The following is a 21715-nucleotide window of genomic DNA, read 5'->3' as shown; positions in this document are numbered from 1 at the left end:
CTTACCAACACGCCTGTTTTCTTGCACACACACACACACACGCACATATTTGATCCCTCGCTGTTTTCATTGACTCAACCCTCCCCTCCTCCATGCACATTGTTGAAGGTCAATAATAAATGATGGGTATGGTCTGCAGACACGAGCACATTCAGAGACACACACACAAGAACAAAAGCTTCAAATACACAACAAACAAGGTACACAAACCAAAAGCTTGTCTCTACAGCAGTAGAGCACATCTGTCACAAAAGGAGGACAGGCAACGGGTCAGCATCCACCCCCGCCTCACAACTTGCCCTGGATTGGTTCCCACAATCATGCCATCCCTGCTGTCAATCTTCCCCTACAAAAAACCCCAACAACCAGCTGAAAATCGATGCAGACTGTGAAGCAACGACCCTAAAGCAAAGCTGTGCAAGAGATAATAACGCAGCCAGACTGTAGCGTTTATCTAAACATCAAATTGATTAAACAATTAGTTTACCGGGAGTGAGAAAAGGATCTCGGCACAGAAAATGCTTTTGTTATCCATCTCGTCTTTCCACACAGTAAACACGCAGAAGAAATCTCATTATAATCCAAGCTGTATAACAAAATGAGTTCAACGGGATCTTTAACACTGATAAACGCCTCATTATTTTCATGTTTGTGAGTGCAGCAGTGATAGCATACATGTAAACGCGCTCATTCGCTGATCTTATAAAAGGCCAGTTTATCAAGCCAAACACCATCTTGCTTAAAGACAGGCACAGGTTAAACATGAGGAGCGCTGTGTGAAATTCTGTCATATATACCCACCGATCGTCTGTGTCTGTTTGAATTACTATTCAGCAAATGCTTTGTAAATCACATTGTGGCTAACAGGATTTACTACGTTCCCCTCTGCACCATTTAACACTCTAACAAGGCAATCACAATTCAACTGACAAGGCTCATCAGGTGCTCCATACTGACTGATGACAGACAGTGTGGGAGGGTGAAATTTCATTTGGAGCCATAATCATAAATGTATGTTCGACATTTTTAACAGCAGTTCACAAATTTTGAGATTAGCACCTTAAAATCCGAAATACTAAAAACCCACACCTTTCTGATTTGGCGTTTCTGCCCAACATCTGCTGACATGCGTGTTGGCAGAAAGCCCTCTGGTGGTTACAGTCGAGACTGCACACCTGCCTGACAGCTGTTTTCGTGCTTAAACAACATCCAATACATCATCTTACTGTAAATTCCATTGTTTCAGCTTTTAAACCTTTTATAGATTTAAAAAAAGACTCAAATGGAAACACCTGTTTATTTGCATTTCAGCAAATGAAATACCTGAGATCTAAATGTCCTCTATTGCATTAACAGATTGAAGATTTTTCCAACACCCACCCTGATTTAAATGAAACCGACAAGTTTGAAAGTTTAAAACTTGAGATGAATGTATGTAAATCTGAAGATGTCCATACATGTCGTGTCAAACTAATAATGTGAACAGAGAAATCAACAGGTAAAGAAAGAGTTTGCAATAAAGGAGGGAAAAAAGAAAGAAAAAAACATGTAGTTTTCCAGGAAGCACCTAGCAGAGGTTAACAACAACACTCTCAAGACTCTCACCAAGTGAAACGAACAATGGTGCTAAATTTAGCTCATCATTATCATCTGCACATGACTACCAGACACTTGCCCTTTGTCTACGCAGAACTTACTTTCTTGTTTAAGTTCTTTAAATACGACGTAAAAACAAGGAAGTAACATTGACGAATCAGCCGCCAACTACCAGTAAAGTCTCCAAAGACGTAAGTGTTAATTACACAATATTTCAGAATTTAATTTGAAAATGTCGACAACTGCACTGCAGCACAAACTAAAAGAGTGTGTCATCTTGGGAACACACACACGCAAATGGTCGCACGGACCATTAAGGGGCTGGTCATTATGCCTCACACTCACACACACACACACACACACACACACACACGCACACGCACACACACACACACGCACGCACACACACACACTTACACACACTTACACACACACACACACACACACACTTACACACTTCATGGCCTTGAGCTGAACAAAAACACAGTGAGCAGGATTAAATGCCCGAGGCCAACCCCGACACATCGAGCATTCTTTCATGAACGTAAGCATTTAAAAACAACAGACTGTAACTGTTGTTCACTATTATTTGTAGAACTTGGTGTAAGTATTTCTTAACATGATGCTACGTACCCCTAAAATAAGAGAGGGGATGTCTATATCATTCCTATTCCATTTCCATGCCATGATAATAGAATTTATTTATCATTACTGGTATAATTTTTCAAGTTTTCATGGCTACATTAAATTAAGAGAATCTTCTGATAGACTGGGCATTTGTTCCCACATTAGTATGATTAATGCTGCTACTTCAGTGCTTACAGAAGCTAATTTGACTTAAAGTAAACATTCACCATTAACCTTTTTTTAAGAGATGCTCAAATGTTCCCTGAACTAAAACCTCTCTTTTGAACACTAAAGTAAAAATAGAGAATGAATCCAACTGTGCATGTAGCAGTGCTGATAAGTTGGGTCTCCGCTGCTTCTTAGACTCTCTCCCACATTAAAACAATGAGCATGGTGAAAGGAGCCGGGCTCGCTGGTGTTCCCAGCCTTTTCCTTCCTGCCAATGTGAATGAGAGCAGAATGTCTCACACCGCTTCTCCTGGTCTGCTTTTAACTGAGGGTGACTCAACCCCTCAACAACACACAGGAGCCGAAGAAAGGTGCGCATTTAAGGGGCTGCAATGTTACAGCACGCATACACTGTATTGCATGAACACAGTTGTAAAAGCTCATCAGGGACGTTGCCAAAAGGTCAGAGTGGTTGGAGGGTCTTAAGAGTGGGAGCCAGTTCCCAGGCCTCTGAGAACAAAACTTTTGGTTTTTTTCCACTGTGGTGGATTTAAAGCTCCCCTCACATGCTGCTGTGTTTCTCTGAGGCTGCAGGCAGGTCTGCAGGGAGGCCAACGCAGTAAATCAACAAGAACATTTAAAGCACTCACTGTACATGACAAGTAGTCGCTCTGTGTGAATTTACCAGTCATTCACGCAGACTGCTAACGAAACCCAACACAATTAGCAGTGCTGCAGAAGGCAAGGCTCTTTAAAGATAAGCAAGAACAAGCAAACACTTGATCGGAGGGAGCTGCAGCACAACAAAGATCTTTGAAGTACAGCAGGAGGACGGATATGTTAGAAATGGGACCTCTCTAACAGTTAGGAAACTAAAAGTTGCTAAATGCCATTTAAACACTGACAACAGAGCATCGAGGACATTTCACATGTAAGAAAATGATTCACACAGGACTTTTTAAAAGCATGAACAAGAAAACTCTTATCCCTTTTCAACAACATTAACTCATTGCTGTGTAATTCATAATGACAGGTCTCTAAATCTTACCATAGCAGCAGAGCAGACACATCTTTGACTTTTTACCTTTCCGGCTCCAAAACCAGTACTTGCGTCGTCGTTTCATTATCCGTCCAGTGTCTTTTACTTTAAAATGATAACCCAAATGGTCCTTCTAAACATATATATTCAGCTAAAGATAGTATTCATCCTCACTGTGTCGTCCAGCCTGTGAGAATCACCTACCCGAGGATATATCGCGTCTCAGACAGGATCTCAGGAAGTCCATCTCGTGCCCAAAAGTGAGGTGTATAAAAAGATTAGGAAAGGAAAAGTGTTACAAAGAAACACTAATGTTGCACTTCCCAAGTGTAAAAAAGTGTACCTTTCCAGTACACCTCTGGGTGCACACTATGCTGCGCTTTACCCTACGATCCTGCAGAGAAAGATAAAAGATGAATCAGCAAGCCACAAACACATTTTAATCCTGTTGCAGAAGGGATGTCCTCAGTTTCGCAAAGGTGAGAACCAAAAAGGCAGGCTGTACGTTTTCACAATATCATCCTTTGTTAAACTTCCTCAAAGTGGAAGGCTCCTTAGCTCATTGGTTCCTTGGTGTCTAGCAGGCCAACACAGCAAGGCTGATTCCTCCTTTTCTCAGTTCAAACTAAAGGTAACAGTGTTGTAGTGGTCTGGGAAGGACCTCTTAGGCTATAACAATGCTTGTCAGGACCGGGAAAAGACACTCACACACACACACACACACACACACACACACACACACACACACACACACACACACACACACACACACACACACACACACACACACACACACACACACACACACACACACACACACACTGCAGTCAGGAAGCTCTGGTTGGCGCATGGAAAGAAAAACAGAATGTCCTGGCTGAAACATGGCAGCTATTTAAGCTTCTATTGATTGGGCAAACTGAATCTCAGACTCATTAACATTTAGAAATATATTACAACAACAGATTTACAATAAATTAAAAATCGCCTGAGAGGACAAGCTGACCTTGAATACAGATGAAGATATAAACACAGAAGTTTCAAAATAGCCATGAAATTTTTCACAGAACTGGTGTGTTTTATGATGAGTTTATGAAATTTAAAAAAAACAAATACTGAACACTAGTGTGTAAAAGTAAAGAACAATAGAATCAAGAGCTGCTCAGATGGGAGGTACGCCTGGTTTTGCAAAGAGAATCAAAAGCACCGAACACGATGATTACTCTTCTAATTGATGCGGGATCAGCTGCACAGTGTCATGCCACTCTAAAGTGCAGCTGATACAGGCTTCATTATAAAGGACTACATTTCTCTGAAAGGGCCCTGCCACACTGAGCAGTGACAACCATTTGTAAACATTCCTAAGCGTTTAATGCCTCCTACTGGAGCGTTTGTGAACTGCACCAGTACCTCAAAAATAATTCTACGGTGAATCCATCTGTTTGAGACAGTTTGTGTATGCAGATCCTGACATTACACAGACACAAAAGCCATTTTAGTGCACTACACACCCACAGTGATTATTCCCTGAGTAAACCAAACCCCTCCTCCAGACTTCAATGAGCAATCGTCTATAGTCTGGGTCGTTTCCAGCAGACAGAGTAAACTTTGGGAAGAAATTCCAATAAGGAAACAACCGCATTACTCAGTCTAATAAAGTTAAAGATTAACAAAAATACATACACACCTGGCAAGTGGTTAAATATTATTGTACAACATCTTCACGCCAATGTTAACATGCCAGTGAATATAACAAATGGAAAAACACATCCCTAACCCTGTGCAAAAGCTCAGGCACACCTCACTCCTTATACTGTAAACAGGAAATAGGTGAAGCGATTTATTAAAACATATGAAAATATACATGGAAATACAATAAATAAGACAAAAAACCTTTTTGTACAATTCTAACGAGCTTGAAAATCAGTATTTGGTATGATCACCTTTATTCTTTCGATGCAGCCTGAACCTGTGCAAGCCTTTGTCTCATTTCTTTAAGTAGTCTGCAGGAATAATTCTTCAGGGTTCTTGAAGAACATTCAAAGATCTTCTTTCGATGTTGGCTACCTTTTGTTCTGTCAAGATGACTCCTCATTGCTTCAGTAATGTTGAGGTCCGGGCTCTGGGGAGGCCGGTCCATGCGAGATGCTTTTACTGCACTGGCAGTGTGTTTAGGCTCATTGTTGCGCTAAACACGAAGCTCCTGCCATTTATAATTTAGTCTATTTTGATTTTGGCTGAAGTGCAGCCTCAAACCATGGCAGCGCCTCCACCATGTATTACAGATAGCTGTAGACACTGTTTCACATCTCTCCCGGCCTCTTGCATACATACTGTACCGACGACAATTTGAACCACAAATGTCAAATTTGGGCTCATGGAGGTTTTATCTCTTCGGTCCAGCTATTGTGTGATGTTGCATACCTCATCTTCTCCTTGTTTTGCTTATTAACTAGAACTACTCGACACTCTTTTATACTGCCGACACTTTATTCACTTTTAGTCACTTGCAGTTATTTATTCACCTATTCAGTCACTTTAATTTTAAAACTGTGTAATTTTATAACTGTGTATATGCTGTATATTCTGTGTATTTATTATCTCACTCTTATTGTTTGTCCTTATCTTCAATGTCATGCTGCTTTGTTGTATCTTAATTACCCCTTGGGGATAAATAAAGTCTTTCTGATTCTGATTATTTAATGATGGCTTCTTGACAGCCATCATCCACTGAGAGCATTTCTGAAGAGGCTTTAGCGAACACTACATGGATCAACTGAAGGGCCAGATGGATCTCAGGGTCTGTGTCAGATCTTTGCTGGATGTTTTCCAGTTTGTCAATAATGTGACTTTCAGATAGTGTTCATCTGCTGTACATAGTTTTTTTTAGGGCTAACATTTCTTAATTAGTCCTCCATTGTCAGGTTTCCTTAAAATTTGTAAGGATGTAGTGCACAGCATATCAAGATTGCATTTAATAGCTCTTTAGGAATCAGCTCGTTGAAACTTGTGAGGTATGAGGAAGGGGCTGAAAATGAGTAAACAAACAACAACAAAATAACCCAACAACCTTGAAAGACCTTCAGAAAGCAAGTCCAGCTTCTTGTTAGTTTAAATATAAAGAAATAAAGGCCATTATTTCAGACTCTTGCATGGTACATGTGGATTTTTCCTCCAATCTAAGCCGTTAAGACTCTTTAATCACATTTTATTTACAAGATTTTAACTATGGTGTAACCACAGAAGTGGGTGTGGTAGGGGGCTGCGACTGGCCGCTTTCATCATTCAAATAGCAATCACACATGAAGCAATGCTTCTCCATAACCACACATATGATTTATGAGCAGTGTTTACTTATGTGGTTCAGCAAAGCATGTCATAGAAAAAACTAATCACTGTTGAGCCACCGTGAACTCAACTGTACAAGAGAACCATTGCTGAAGAGAGTTAAAGCCAGCGGAGGACAGTAAGACAGTTCAGCTCAGCATGAATGGCCATCAGTGCAGCAAAAACAATACCGGCAACAGCAGGCTAGCAGGCCACACAGCTGCTGATTCATACAGTCCCACTGCTTCTATCTTAGCACACAAAAAACAAACAGTCCCTTTGTTGGAGACTGATACGGCTGTGTTCACATCAGCATAAACCGACGTGCTGTGAAGCTATTTGGACTCCACTGAATTCATTTTACTGTGCGTGTAGATCATTGTGAGACGTTTCTAAGACATGGGCCCACATACACAGATATATTCTGAAGGTTATGATGGTATCCAAAGATATTTACATGGTGCAATCCAACTCCGTTACACTGACACGACAAAAAAGGGCTGACATGGTAACAATGTGTTACAGGTTCAAAGGATAACAAACTTGCAGACCTAATAGTTTATTTCCTGACCTTTTGTCCCCAGTGACGTGATCAAAACTGACACAAACGACTGCAACGTCTGTCCTTCAGAATAAAATAATGGCTTAGAATCCACATTCATACCAAAGCTAGTGAATCGTCTGGCCTGAGTGAATGGAAGTAGAGCGTAACAGATGATTAAAAGTTTAAAACCGTGTCTCTGCTGAAAGCCAGAAAATAACCGCAGTCAAAGAAATGCAGGCTCAGCCAGGCATAATAAAAATGCTGGATCATTAAGAGTCATATTGGATCAAGTTGAACAGAAGAAACAACTGCAGCAGGGGCAATTAAGTCATACGTATTAGTTCGATTCAGTGCTTTAACTCCCGAGAGCGATCACAGTTCATGTGCAGGTTAAATTTACTGTGACAGAACCAGCATGACAGATTTGTTGTTCGGTGCTAATAAACTGGCAGTGAGAATGACGGCTGGCTTTCATGGTAAGATGTTAAAGCCTCTTCTGATGGAAAATGACAAATCAAATCAATTCTTCCAGAAATTAGCCAAGACTTCACATTAACCACATCAGCAGCCTGCGTTGCTCAGTTCTCAGATTCAGTGCTGCATTTTGTTATTATCCTTTGGCCTATTATCATAAAAGCAGTTTTACATAAAGCATAGACAACTTGGTATATGGCGACATTGTGCAATACAAGGGGAAGTGATTATAAACGTATAAAAGTGACTGCAAACACAGGGTGATTCAATGCTTGGTAATATTTTTGGGTATTTTAGGACTGAGCTCACTTCCTCACCTTAAAGGTGTGGACTTGTAACAGGAGCGGTCCACTGACAGGCAGATTTTATGATCTGAAGCCACCTTCCCTCTTCATACATGTAGTGATAATCACTGAACAAAGTTCACATCAAACTAGGAGTACTGTATTCTTAGCTGCATGTTTGCACAAGCATGCAGTAGGACTGCAAGATAAGGCGATAAGTCTAAGCTGATCTTGCCCAGTCATAATTGTAATAATCATTTGGATCCTTTTTCAGAGTAATTTCAAATGTAAAACTGGATTAGCGAGCCGGGCAAACTTTCAGTCACAAGTGCCAGGTCGGGGTTCTGCAAAGAGTCATCTGGAAGTTTGTTTGGTCACAGATCCCAAGATTTTTTTAATGCATTTGAAATGTTAAGCTGAGATACAAAGTGCACAGAAACCTTCTGAGGAACACCTGAGAGGTGTGTGTACAGGCAGTGTCATATGACTGCCTACTCATTTTTGTTCACTGTGGTTATTTGGAAGAAAAAAAGAAAAAACATGCCCTCCAGCCTGCAGATGGTTACACAACAGGTTGGGTCTTGCCTTTAAACCCTTCATACCTGCTGATCAGCCAGCACTTCAGCAGTGGTGTGTAAACACCGGGCTGTAACGGAGGTGTGCCGAGTGTCACGGCCTGGCCATTCCACGCTTACCCAACCGGACTGAGGAAAACACATCACGGCTATGTGACAACTAAAAAAGTCATAAGGTACGATCTGAGTCATTCGTACCTGCACATGAAAGCGTATTTAATGTTTCTAGTGGTTCCTGTGAAGACATATTAAATATTTAAGAAGTTGGATAAAAAAAAGTCGCACAAAATAAATAATAAAAATAATAGTTGAGAAATGAATCTCTCAGAGTGGCTTTGGGATTGTAGCCTACATCTAATCATCAAAATGTTCCCTACAATTTAAAAAACAAACCCTCACCTGCTTCTCGTCGCTGCGTGGCGTCCAGACTTCTCGGTTTCCTGCGAAAAGCCACTCTGTTAAAGCTCTCCATTTCCCCCCGAGACTCTGACCGCTCAAGCATTCGGATACTTAAGTGACAGGAATTTCAATCTTCAAGAATAACCACGAAAATGTTGAGCAACGCGATCCCCTCCTCGCTGCAAGTTCACAACCACGTCCAGCTTCGCAGCGCCACTTACAACTGTTTGCCCGGGTCAGTCAGCAGCACTGAAGACGCGCTGGATTTCGGTAAACAGATGTAATAATAATATTCATAAATATAGAAAACCTATGTGAAAGACTTTCGGTTTGATTCAGTGAGTTCCCTCCAATGGCACCTTGATTGGGTGCTTCCCGAGCCGCACCCGCCTCTCCAGTCAGCGGAGCAGAAGCCTGTTTTTTTTAAACCACCTTACAGCGACTTGCGCGGTTTTTATTCCCTCACACACAAAAAACAGAGCAGTGTTGTGTGTGTATATGTACGGTCATTTTAGATCCTTTAAATAGCAACACAGTGTAAAATGGGCTACTCATACAGAACTAAAATAAAAAAGGGGAAAGTGCCCATTACGCAGAATAGGCCATTCATTTTCCTAATTATAGATTCGTGATTGCATATCACTTTAATGTCAAGCTAAAGCTAACTTTATTGATAGTTACAACAACAACAACAACAACAACAACAACAACAACAACAACAACAACAACAATAATAATAATAATAAACTAATAATGCATTTTTTAGCTGTTACCATTTATATATTATTTTTTATAATAATATGCAATATTACCAGTGGCACTTACTAAACGGCAGACCGCATACTGCATTGGACTCTAGGAAATATTTGTCACCCCTTTAGGCATGACACTGGCTCACACTGATTTTGCCCTATAGTATAATTTAGCATTTTAACCTATTCTGTGTTGTCTGTAGGAGCACAGGAATACAGGCACCATCATTACAGGAAGTCTCGTGGAGTCTAGTTTTGTGTAGCTCATTAAAAATGGCAAGGCAGAGAAACAGACGCAGAAGCAAAGTCATACAAATCCAAGGGCATCTTTTATTTAGTTGTGAAGCCAATTGAACACCGTTTTAAGTGGTGGAGAAACTTTAAAACCCACCGCAGTACAGCATACTGCTAGCATTCCTTTTTAACCATGTTATATTTTTCCATTTTTAGATTAGTCTCTCTCCATCCATAGCTATGTTGTGCAAACAAACCAAGAGAGTTAGGTCACCGATGAGCCTGCATGAGTGCAGAAGCTACTTTTGGACCACAAATGTTTTCAACGCTCTATAGTTGCAAAAGTAACAATCTAACAATGATAAATCAAACAAATGTACACACACACACACACACACACACACACACACACACACACACACACACACACACACACACACACACACACACACACACACACACACAGCATCCACTCAGTTGTTACTGTTGTAACAGAAGTTCTGTCATTACAAGATTAATACTGACTATGTAGTTTTAATTTATCCCTTCCATATCCATGTGACAAACAACTGTATCTAACATCAGAGACATTATGAGTATACCAGACAAGTACGGTACAGAAATATGGGACTTCAATTATGCAACAAACTCCACAAACTGCCCATCTCAGTGTTTCAAAAGCAACAATGTCTCAATTTTTACACAGAAAATTGACAATAGTGCTCCTTCATCAAAATCGGCAACACTCCTCCTGCTGTTTTATCATTCTTATCCTGCTGGTTAGTTCATGATGACGGAAATGGTTAAAAGATTTGGTAAATCTTACCCAGATCAGTCTGAAACAGGGGCAACTGTATTGCTCTAATGCATAGTGCAGAATTGTGCTTGAACAGTACTCCATACTGTATGGAGTAAGCATGTAGAGAAAGCTGAACAAGGTGATGTTTTGAGAACAGCGTAAGCTCGGATATGGAAAATGTCAGCATGATTAACATTTTTCTTAATGTCATAATTAGGGGTATTAATGTGAATAATAAAAGTTTTCTGAAGAAAATGGTGAGATTACTATGATGAAGGTGACAGTTACTTAAGAGGAGGCACACCTTTGGGGAATCCTCTGTCCTTAGCTAATGTTAAAAAAGGAGGTCAGTTCACTCCACGGTCACTTAAACCTGTGCAATTCAAAGAGCAAAATAAAAACCTCAGCCCAACAGCCCTAGTCTTGATCTCAAACACCCAACCACTCACCTACCCCGGTCTCTGAGAGACCTGAGCTATGTAACAGACAAACAACACATCACCAGAGTCTGCTGCAAATCATTACAAAAATCAAAGCAAAGGGAGTTATAAAATAGTCCACAAGCATCCAGACTACTGATGATTCAAAACACAATTAAATTCGCCATCATAAAAACAACAACAAAATGAAAAATATTCTTATTCTTTGAATCTAGACCTTCATTAGCCTGTTTACAAAAACCATATTTGCTAACACCCCTTTGTAAAAATGATATATGTGAGTTTTTGGGGATTATTATGCTGGTAAAATCTAATATTTCAATTTCCTTAAGTTTTTCAAAAGAAGACGTTCTGCTTTTGTTTGTTTTCGTTTTTTGGGGAAACAAATATACATATACAGTAGTGAATGTGCTAAACTGTTTAAGTCTTCATCACAGCAGGAAAACTGTCTTTGAGCTCCATCTCGCAGAATGACAAAAAAGGAAAACACACAAAAATATACAAGTAATAAATATATCAGAAATAAATAATTGGCAGAGTGAATAAATTATAAATAAATACTAGGAGAAACAGGGCGGCAGATTTCAGTGTGTTGTCACTGGCATTTCTGCCTCAGGTCAGGTCTCTGTTTTGTGTTTCCAGGACAGTAGGTCACTTCCAGAGATGAAGGAAGCGTCCTGCTCCTCTTCTACGACCCAGGTAACCAGGAGGCCGGCCACAGCTGGGCAGTGTAGTGCTCAGTGAGATCACAGAGCCCAGTAAGCACCCGGTTGGACTGCTTGGTGGAGGGGAGCTAAACTGAGGGAACCCCCGTCCAGTGTGTCTGTGTCTCTGCAGGACTGCTTCCAGACTGAGGTCTGAGCAGGACCAGCGTGGTTAGGTGCCAGGAGGATGGGGCTGCTGGGCCAGACAGTTACGAGGGTCGCAAGGGGAGAGAAGGCTTCTGCTGCTGGACAGGACTGCTCGGTGTTCCTGGTGGTCTGCCAGAAATTTAGGACTGAAAGGAGGCAAAGACACATGAGAAGAGAATAGTGTGAAAAAGGTTATTCCAAATATAAAATGCAAAAATGGAGCATGAGACGGTTTCCTTCCACATGTAAGCATGAAGAAAAAAACATGCTTAGATGTGGATTAATACCGATACCACTTACATCTGATACCCACTGCAGCATGTTAGCTTAGCTTAGCATAAATACTGGAAACAGCTATTCAGCTCTATCAAAAGCTAGAAAAATTAGTAGTACAGGTTACATCTGAACTTTACAGTTTGCATACTTAAACTCCTTTATTGTATCTATTAAACAAATTCATTTGCTAATGTCGTTCTTTTTCTTTGGCCGTGGCCAGGCCAGCTATTGTTTCCAGTTTTTATGTCAAGCTATTCTAACTAGTGCTAACTAACTGATAGTGACAACTTCATTTGTGGTGCACAGACAGAGTGGTGTCAGTCTTATTGTTTAAGTTAAGGAACAAAGGAAATATGTGCACTTTTAGAAAGTCAACTACTTAAACCAGGCCAGAAACAACATGGTGCACGGTGACATCGAGAAATCAAAACAGGGTTATAACGTGAGGTAATAACAACATCAGCAGTAGAGCCTAACTGAAAAAAGAAGACCCTCATATTCATCACTGGATCAGCTCTTCATTGGCCTGCTAGCAACATAGCATTGTGCAGAGCATACGTTAACAGACCCTCCTTCCAGTGAAAACCTCGCCTTGTCAGAAAAGCATGTATAGATACAAAATGGTCATGCAAAACTGCTCATGCAGAGTGACAAATAATTCATAGTGTGAACTATTAATTCCAGAATACAAGGGTTTGCATAATACTTAATGTAAAGGTTAATATTTGGATCATGCAGGTTCAGTTATCTTGATGCAGGTGTTGCTGCTACTAAACAAATCCAACTAAAAATGTGAAAAAGTCACTTTATATGACAAAGATGTGACATGTTACTGATAGAATTGTATGCAGATAGATAGATAGATATTAGTAAGTCTACTGCTAGCAGGTTCTACAGCTTGTTACCTGCGTACTAGGGAGGCTCTCCCTCGCCTTAGTTGTGGGGAGAGTAGCGGTACTGAGGCAGCAGGCTGCTGACAATCTACAAGAAACTGATAAATTAGACAAATATACAAAGTGGTGACACTCGGGGTTAGACAACAGGACAGAGATAACAGGGTGGACAAGACAAGGGAAGACCTCGTCAGAGACAAAGACACTGAATTCTACTGTTACCGTGACTTTTAGGGTGAAGCACCAGGCTGATCCCGGTCAGTTTTTCTCAGTACATTACTATAGATCAACAGCACACTGGAAACCAAACTGAGTATAGCTCAAGTGACTGCCCAGTCTCATCAGGACCGGCCACTGCACAGCTAGACAATCTGTGCTGGAAGCAGAAAACACAAAACCCCCAAAGAGACAGAGACATGGACACTTTTACACACACATACACACACACACACACACACACACACACACACACACACACACACACACACACACACACACACACACACACACACACACACACACACACACACACACACTTGCCAATACAATATTATATTGATTTGCAAGGGCAAAAAAAGACAAGGACGCGTACAGTGAAACAAAAGCTAAAAATATAATCCTACTCTACCTCACCCGCTGCATATAGGCATTGTATTTTTGGACTACACCAGTTCTGCTGAGGTCTTGTTTACTCGCTCATTTAACACGTAGAAGATTACACATTGCTTTTTAAAAACATTTAGTTTAAATTGGCTTATTTATAATATATGTGACTGTAATTCGGAGTCAAAAGGAGGGAGAAAAAGGTCCAACAGCAATTGACTGCAGTTTCAAAAGGGAAACACATTTGATCAAACACCGCCATCTAGTGTTGAGAAATGGTTACGTCGCAAAGAGGATTGTGCTGTAGCAAAGAATTCTTTTGTTTACTTTCCCTTTTCCAAAGAGGGGTTAGGAATACACGGAGAAAATGCTTGACTGGTTTTCCTACTAGTCTGAGCCTGTCAAAAACCTGGGACAACTTAAGTCATGGTGTAAATAAATTGTAAGGAAAAATCTCAGCTGTAATTCATTGAATCTGCCACAGTGAGGGGCTGTGAGTCATTAAAAATAAAGCCATTTTTGCTTTGTTGTCATTTTGAAACACTTCCTAGTATTGGGGAATGATGTCATATTTTATGGCAGCAGGATTTTAGATGGAAGAAAAGATATCTAATATCAGATTTGTTATCTGGTATTTCATAAAGAATCTTCCCTGTGATGTGTCATGGGCACAGATGTTGCATGATAGTGCACTGGGGTGCCTTATGCATTTCTAAACTAAAGACACGTGATACCACCTCTCCTATTCCACCTAATCTAGAGGCTTCTGGGAAGAAAATTGGTGTTGGGTGTGGAAATGATGATAAAAAACAGCGTAGGGCTAGGCATTTAGGATCTACCAACGACTTCGAACTCCAGAGAGAAACTGGAGTAACTGCAGTGACGCAGAGGTGAAGGTACGGCTGATATCCACAAAGCCACAAACAAACATGAGGTTAGCTCTACACAGGGAAGATTACAAAGGGTCACAGTGGTGTTCGGGGTGTGAGTGATGATGATGAAGTGGCTGTGGAGGCTGGTAGGGTTGGAAGAAATTGTGGGGACACCTCTGCGACTTACTTTGGGTGGGCTGCTTTTTATCTTGGGCACTTTAGCACCACGGGTACGGTGAGTCTGCTCGTGGTCAAACTCCAGATCCTCCAAGCGTTGGGTCAAGGCCAGTTTCTGCTGGATGGCCATTCGGAGGAGGGAGTTCAGCGTCTTCTTTTCATCCTCTGCTGCCGCTAGCTGCCTCTGCATCTCATCCAGCTGTGTAACATATTCATCACACCTACAGGGAGATTAACAGACACACAGCAGGATTATGTGTAGCCACAAGTCAACATTTATACGCAAATTCTACGTTTTAACCGAACACTTTGCTTTCTCATCTTAGCTGTGCCACATTTCCTGAGCCCTTCTCACCTCGTTGCAAACATGGCCCTGAGAGAAGAGAAGGTGGCTGCATCTTCTTTCAGAGCCTTCAGTTCATTCCTTAGCTTCGTCATGGTCTCTGTCACCATCGCCTTTTCATTTTCATACTTGCTCTTCAGATTAGCCAGCGCAACTTCTGCTGTCTGCAAAGATGGGTGATTTGAATTGAATCATTTAATGTTAATAGAAAATGCATTTTAGGTTTTTTTTTAAAATGAAATAAGTGCCAGAATCCAACAAACAAAAGATTTTACCTGCTTATTGGCCTTGAGCACCAGCCTGAGTGTAGCTATTTGCTCTCTCTTAGTACTAAGCAGGGACTTGAGCTTTAGTATTTCTTCCATGCAGGACTCTTTGTCCTTGTCAAGCATGGGTGCTAACTCCCTAGCTGCAGCCCTTTGCCTGGACAGCTGCAGCGAGCGGTCAACAGCCCTCTGCAGGTGTTTGATCTGGTCTCTGATGATGGCGTTTAAGTTGTAGATATTCATCGGCTCCTTCCGCAGGTCCCCACTTGAGTCTGAAGGTACCGGAGATGGGCAAGGAGAGATGCCGATGACCGGGGAGCCGGTGTAGTTGCGGGTAGGGCTGCTGTGGCAGGAGTCTGCTGGGTTGTGAGTTGTTGTCTCGTTATGCTGGGCATCTTTGGATGGGGAGTCTGTGGAACTGCGCGGAGACTCCGAGGAGCAGGCTGCCGATGCTGCCGCAAGACGTCGCGCCAGGCGAGGCGAGAGCAAAGCTCGAGGATCCTCCGAGCCTTTGAGGCTGCCATTGCGTGTGATTCGGCTCTGGCGGTAGTAATCCAGCATGACACGGTTTGGTGTCTCGTTGTTGCACAGACAGACGTGGTGGTAGAGTTGCGCCAACTCCTCACTGAAGGTTACCAGCTCATCCTGGGCAGCGTTCAGCATGCCCTGGCTCTCTGAGGCAGTACTCGCAGTTGCTCGGAGCTCCGCCTCCAGGCTTACAACCCTTTCCCGGCTTTCACGATAACTTCGCTCCAACTGTGTTACCTGCTCAGAAAACAAACAAACAAACAAACAAACAAACAAACAAACAAACAAACAAACAAACAAACAAACAAACAAACAAACAAACAAACAAACAAACAAACAAACGGTGAGTACTAGGGGTGCAACGATACTCACATCGATATTGAACCGTTCGATACAGTGCTTTCGGTTCGGTACGCATATGTATCGAACAATACAACATTTTTAATTTATTTCTTTTCTTCTGACGATGCTGTCTGTGTTGAGAGCTCAGTGGATCTGCGTTCGACTACTCCGCCTAGGCTGCACTGTCGAGCGCAGATCCACTGAGCACAGCGCAAGCTAGCAAGACAGAAGCTAAGCTCGTTGCAACATGGCAAATTGAACCTCCCCCACCCTCATTCAGATCTGGCCTTTGGAACTATTTTGGTTTTCATGTGAAGTATGACCCTGAAGGTAAGCGCGTCATGGACTAAAGTAAAACAGTATGTTGGATGTGCCACGCAATGCTCAATTACATGGGTGGGAACTACTGTGTTAGCGCAGTTAGCTCGTTAACGTGCTGACGCCGTCCAGCCCCACGCACGGGGCGATCCGCGGTAGCTCGTTAACGGAGATTTGCCGTGTTGTGGCGTTAACGTCATTTCAGATTAACGCTGACAGCACTAGTGGGAACATCCGACATCATCCCGAGTCATTTAGACAGCCGTTAGCACAGGATTCTCCTTATGGGGACCTGATATGTTTAATATGCTGCTGAGAATATAGCCCAGAAGAAGCGTATAGTAGAGCTTTTATTTTGGAAAGAGCCATTTCTCTGTAATAAACTCTCTTTTCCAAAGATGAGGGATTTCTCGATCAGATAGATTTATTATTTTATCCCTTTGTTGTTTCAGCAACGTTACATTTAAAAACTGTACTTTTGAGTTAAAATATATATTTATAATTTTAATAAACGACAAATTAAAAAAGCATGAACATTTTTTGTATCGAAAAAATATCGAACCGTGACACCAAAGTATCGAACCGAACCGTAAATTTTGTGTATCGTTGCACCCCTAGTGAGTACGTTTGCAGTTTTACTTTCAGCAAAACTGGATTAATATTGCACAAACCTGTTCAGTCAGTGCCTGGACCCGGCCATCATCATGGCTGTCTCCCTGTCCCTCCACCGCCTGATTGTACTTCTCCTTCAGGGCCTTGAGCTCTGCTTTTAGGTCGATCACCTCGGTCACCGCCACCTTGTACCGACACTCAAGAATCTTAAAACCGTGGATATCGAGATCATGATGGCTATTGGCCGTTGGGGATGAGGACCCCCCATTAGGTTTCTCACTCTCTTCTGGATCATCGAGCTCTTTGTCTCCATTGAGATGTTTCATGGCGTTGACGCGCTCTGTGAGACGATGGACGCGCTCATTCTGTTCAGTCAGGGCACCTTGTGTGTACTGCAACTGAGTCTGGGACTCCTGCAGGTTCTTGAGCAGTGCTGCCTTCTCACGCTCCACCTGCACGACAGAAATACAAAATTAAATTTGTTTCTTTTTGTACTTTCCAGTGCAATGTCATTTTTGTGTACGTCCTCCAGAACGACACGTTAAACTATATTAACTCATTCACTGCCATTGACGTCTATAGCCGTCAATTGCAGTGAATGAGTCAATGGGTTTAACTCATTCACTGCCAATGGCTGGCAGTGAATGAGTTAAAGCAATAAATCTGATTTTCAAGTTCTGAGATTGAACTATAAGAAACTCTGGACAACTCCAGAAGAAACACAATGAAAACTGGACTTCAGCTGGACATTATAAGGCTGATGGTCTTTCCCAGACAGATCAACTCAAAAGAGAAAATTAGCTAGTGAGTAATTGTGTTTACAGCGAGAGGCACACTGTGAATAGAGCAACCACTAATCTAGTTTTCTCCTCCCTGCTGGTGCCCAGCTAGATAAAAGATGTACAGTAATGACTTTATTTGCTTTTAGCACGAGTTTGATCTCTCTGTGGTTTCACTGTCACTTAACATTCTGTATACCATCCTCCACGATGAGTGTGTTTTGTACTCAAGTGGGTTTAAGTGAAAGCTAGTTCACCTATATATTTTATATTATATATATTTTGTATTTTTAAATTCTTTGTATACAGTAGCAGCTTTTCACAGCGTTAAGCAGGAACTAATTGCGGTGTAAATAAAAGTGTACAAAGCAGTTTCCTTCACTTTTGGCATAAATCTGTTGCCTTTCTCGGCCTTTGTCTTGCAGCTGCATTCTCGCATACTGAAAGCTACTCCCTCCATAACATGCGTGAAAGCATACATAATATATAATGCATGATACAGACACTGAATGTGCATTAGCATGCTTCTTAAAAAGCACTTACCAGATGGGCGCCCTGAGCGCTAGGGCCTCGATTTGAGTCTGAACATTTGTGATGTCATTCCTCTAGTCTTTCTCCACTTCTCATCTATCTCTAATGTCAGTACAGGGTTCAAATGACAATAACCTTAAATGAATGCCTTCAGACTCCATCAGTCTTCACACTAAAAACTAAAATATACTGTGGGAAGGGAGATCAATATGGTAGTCCTGCAATCTGCTCTTTGAAGCTAATTTCAACCCCCTTCAGCGCTGTAATTTAAACCCTCGGTGACGTTCAAGTGACGTCAGTGTCCTTGAAAATAAAGATTCGGTGACCCAACGATTTTCTGATTTCAAACTGGGCTCGGGGCTCATGTGGGACTTTAAACTTTCAGTGAAATTTCCAAGGCGCTCTCTCTTATGACCTACCTGCAGTAGCTGCTGTTTAAGCTTCTGCATCTCTGACAAGTTGAGCTCGCTGAACAGATCTGGCACGGGGTGAAGGCCATCTCCCTTTCGGCCGGGTCTGTAGTCCCCGTTCATCTTAGCCATCCCAGAGCCAGCGTGAAAGTGACCGTTGCAGCGGTTGTTGTCCTCATTGTTGCCATTAGCAGCAGGGATGGTGCTGCCATTAGTGCCGTTGCTCTCCTCGGGGAACTTCAGGCCTTCAACTCCGGTGACGGTTAGCGCCAGATGGGCCCCTGCGCCGTAGACGCTGTCACCCAGGCTGATGTGATGGGCTAGTTCTTTCCTCAGATTGTTCTTCTGCTCGCGCTCAGTCTTGAGGGCATCCAGGGCTTCTTCTAACTGACCCTCAGAGATTTCCTTTAAGCGCAAAGCGTCTTCCAGCTGGCTGTTCAGAAGGACAGTCTCCTCCTCCAGCACCTTAATTTCATGTTTCAGTCCCTCGTACTCCACCTGAGGGACACAGAAAGGCCACGTGATAACAGGAAAAGAATTATTTTAACACATTTGTAAACAGCTGGTAAAAAACAAATCCTTTTGAAATTAATATAACCGTTAAGATCTCTATTCGACTTCATCTAACCACGTGTCTAGAGCTAGTTTAAACTAATACGACTTCGTGTTACTGTGCAGGAAACACTGTGAGATCACTGAGAGCACTGGTACATTTTGGTGAAACAAGTGTGAGTCATTAAAATCAATTGAGCCACCGATTGCTGATGCATCACTGAAAGTGATGACAGATCTTTAATAGGCAATTTCACAGATACGCTTAAATCTGAGAAATACATTTAGAGAGTGAAACTCTACACGACAATGACACATAAATAAGAAGCTATTAGTGTGCAAACTGTTGATCTTCGTACCAACCTGGCTCTGCTTGAGTGTGGACACCAGTTTCTGAAGTGTGATGTTCTCCTCCTCCAGCTCTGTGTAGTCCTGAAGCAGCCGGGTCTCTCTGAACTTGTACTCTTTGATCTCCTCCCTCATTCTGCTCCGTTGCAGCTCGAGCATCTCGTTACTCTGGAGGAGGAAAAACAGCGGTGACATTTTTAACAGTTCCCATCACTCTTTCCGCTCATTGAGGTCTCATTGGTTGGGATAAATCTGCAACACGTCTTGAGCCGACTACAAGCCACTGTGGCCAAATTTATAATAGCTACATCAAATTAATTTAAGATGATATTTACTGGAATTAAGAATAGACTTCTCATAACCATCACAGATGCTAACCCAAACAACATGCAGTGATCAGTAACCAGGATAGCTAGCATGTAAATCCAATATGCTGAATATGATTAAACCCTAACAGGCAAAGTGGTGCCCACGTAAACAAGGTCAATATCAAATACAGTCCCGTCAGCTTAAGATTGCATGACATGCACAGACTCATAATGCTGATGCATGTAGACGTGACGTGACTTTGCACACTGAGGTAGGACTTTCTCAAAAGCTTTTTTTTTTTTTACATACCTCTACTGTACATGCGCTGAAACACTCTCTGCCGTTTCCCAAAAATTAACTAGATGATATTTACATATCAAGACAAAAATGAAAAAATATATTTTATATATCTTATTTTCACACACAGTTGTGTGTAAATGTTTGCAGCCCAATGCAACTAGTGGACAGAGTCTGTAGTATAGGCTACAAAATAATGTTACAGTGCATTTGCGCATGTGTGTACTCCTGCTGCTGCAGAGCTGCCTGCAGCTCCCCTGCAGTTCTCTGTACATATGGCAGAAGTGCTGACCCAGAGACTTTGTGGGTGGAGTGGGTGGCTACACGCATTGGCAGTGAATACGATGCTACTTTTAGAAGTGGCAAAAAACCTGAAACTGAAGACCTCAGGTCTACACTGAACATCCTGATTTGTGCATTAGCTGACAGGAACTCCCATTATATAAAAGTTAATGGTGTAAATGGGGAAATCCCACAAAGGCACAATTGGACTGTTTTGCAAGTACATTGAAAGCACTTTTACGCTAAAACTGGCTAAAACACTGTAAAAAGAAAAAAATAGAGCAGACCAAAAACACACAAAATACATTTGCGGTTGATGTATGAACATGAATATAAGCTTTCTGTGATACATGTTGTCAAAATACATTTTATTAATAGTGTGCAGGATATTCAAGGCCAAATAATACTGGGGGCAATCAGACCCTACGGTCAGGGACAGATCGGCACACAACACTGGCACTGAGCCCGCCACAGGGCAGAGCTGTTCACAGCACGAAGTGCGGCTGTTAAAGTCATCATACAATGGTACCCACAACAGGGGCCCAGCCATGTTGTGTTCATTCATCCCTGCCATCACTGCTGTTGTGGCAAAGTTTTACAAATTTAAAGTTTAGGCCTGTGTTTCCTTTTTGATTTTAACCCATGTGGCAATCTTTATCACTTCTCATGTTCTGACTTGTAACTCTAACAACAGACATCTATCTAAACTAACTCAGTGTGTTTTTCCCCAAACCTGTATATGTTAGGTTGCTTGAAATCTGTAAAACAAAAATCTTTTAATTAGATTTGGTCTGTGGTAAATGATGTCACTGCAGCACCTGCCTCTCACGATGAAAGGAATCCTGTTCATTAACTGGCATCACATGTGCAA

At 41.8% G+C, this 21715-nt stretch overlaps 2 protein-coding genes across 8 annotated transcripts in view; both read right to left on the bottom strand.

Annotated features, from left to right (window-relative positions):
* Positions 1-9473, bottom strand: part of fgd4a (FYVE, RhoGEF and PH domain containing 4a) — a 52793-nt gene extending 43320 nt beyond the window's left edge. The window contains exon 1 of one of the 4 annotated variants that reach the window (XM_026176657.1): positions 9031-9473. In XM_026176657.1, coding sequence (XP_026032442.1) covers positions 9031-9133 — 103 coding nt within the window. In that variant the 5' untranslated portion in view covers positions 9134-9473. The other 3 variants (XM_026176661.1, XM_026176660.1, XM_026176659.1) reach the window with 3 other exon arrangements.
* A 1061-nt stretch (positions 9474-10534) lies between these two features.
* Positions 10535-21715, bottom strand: part of bicd1a (bicaudal D homolog 1a) — a 30571-nt gene continuing 19390 nt past the window's right edge. The window contains exons 3-10 of one of the 4 annotated variants that reach the window (XM_026176654.1): positions 19972-20124; positions 19066-19554; positions 17396-17788; positions 15546-16301; positions 15283-15434; positions 14938-15148; positions 13288-13373; positions 10535-12252 (exon numbers count right to left, since the gene is read on the bottom strand). In XM_026176654.1, the coding sequence (XP_026032439.1) occupies positions 12132-12252; positions 13288-13373; positions 14938-15148; positions 15283-15434; positions 15546-16301; positions 17396-17788; positions 19066-19554; positions 19972-20124 (2361 nt within the window). In that variant the 3' untranslated portion in view covers positions 10535-12131. Of the gene's footprint in view, positions 12253-13287; positions 13374-13774; positions 15149-15282; positions 15435-15545; positions 16302-17395; positions 17789-19065; positions 19555-19971; positions 20125-21715 lie in introns of those variants that run through there. The other 3 variants (XM_026176655.1, XM_026176656.1, XM_026176653.1) reach the window with 3 other exon arrangements.

The sequence above is a fragment of the Astatotilapia calliptera genome, chromosome 7 (genome assembly GCF_900246225.1).
Source record: "Astatotilapia calliptera chromosome 7, fAstCal1.2, whole genome shotgun sequence".
NCBI lineage: Eukaryota > Metazoa > Chordata > Actinopteri > Cichliformes > Cichlidae > Astatotilapia > Astatotilapia calliptera.
This window is presented reverse-complemented; position numbering and strand designations above follow the sequence as displayed.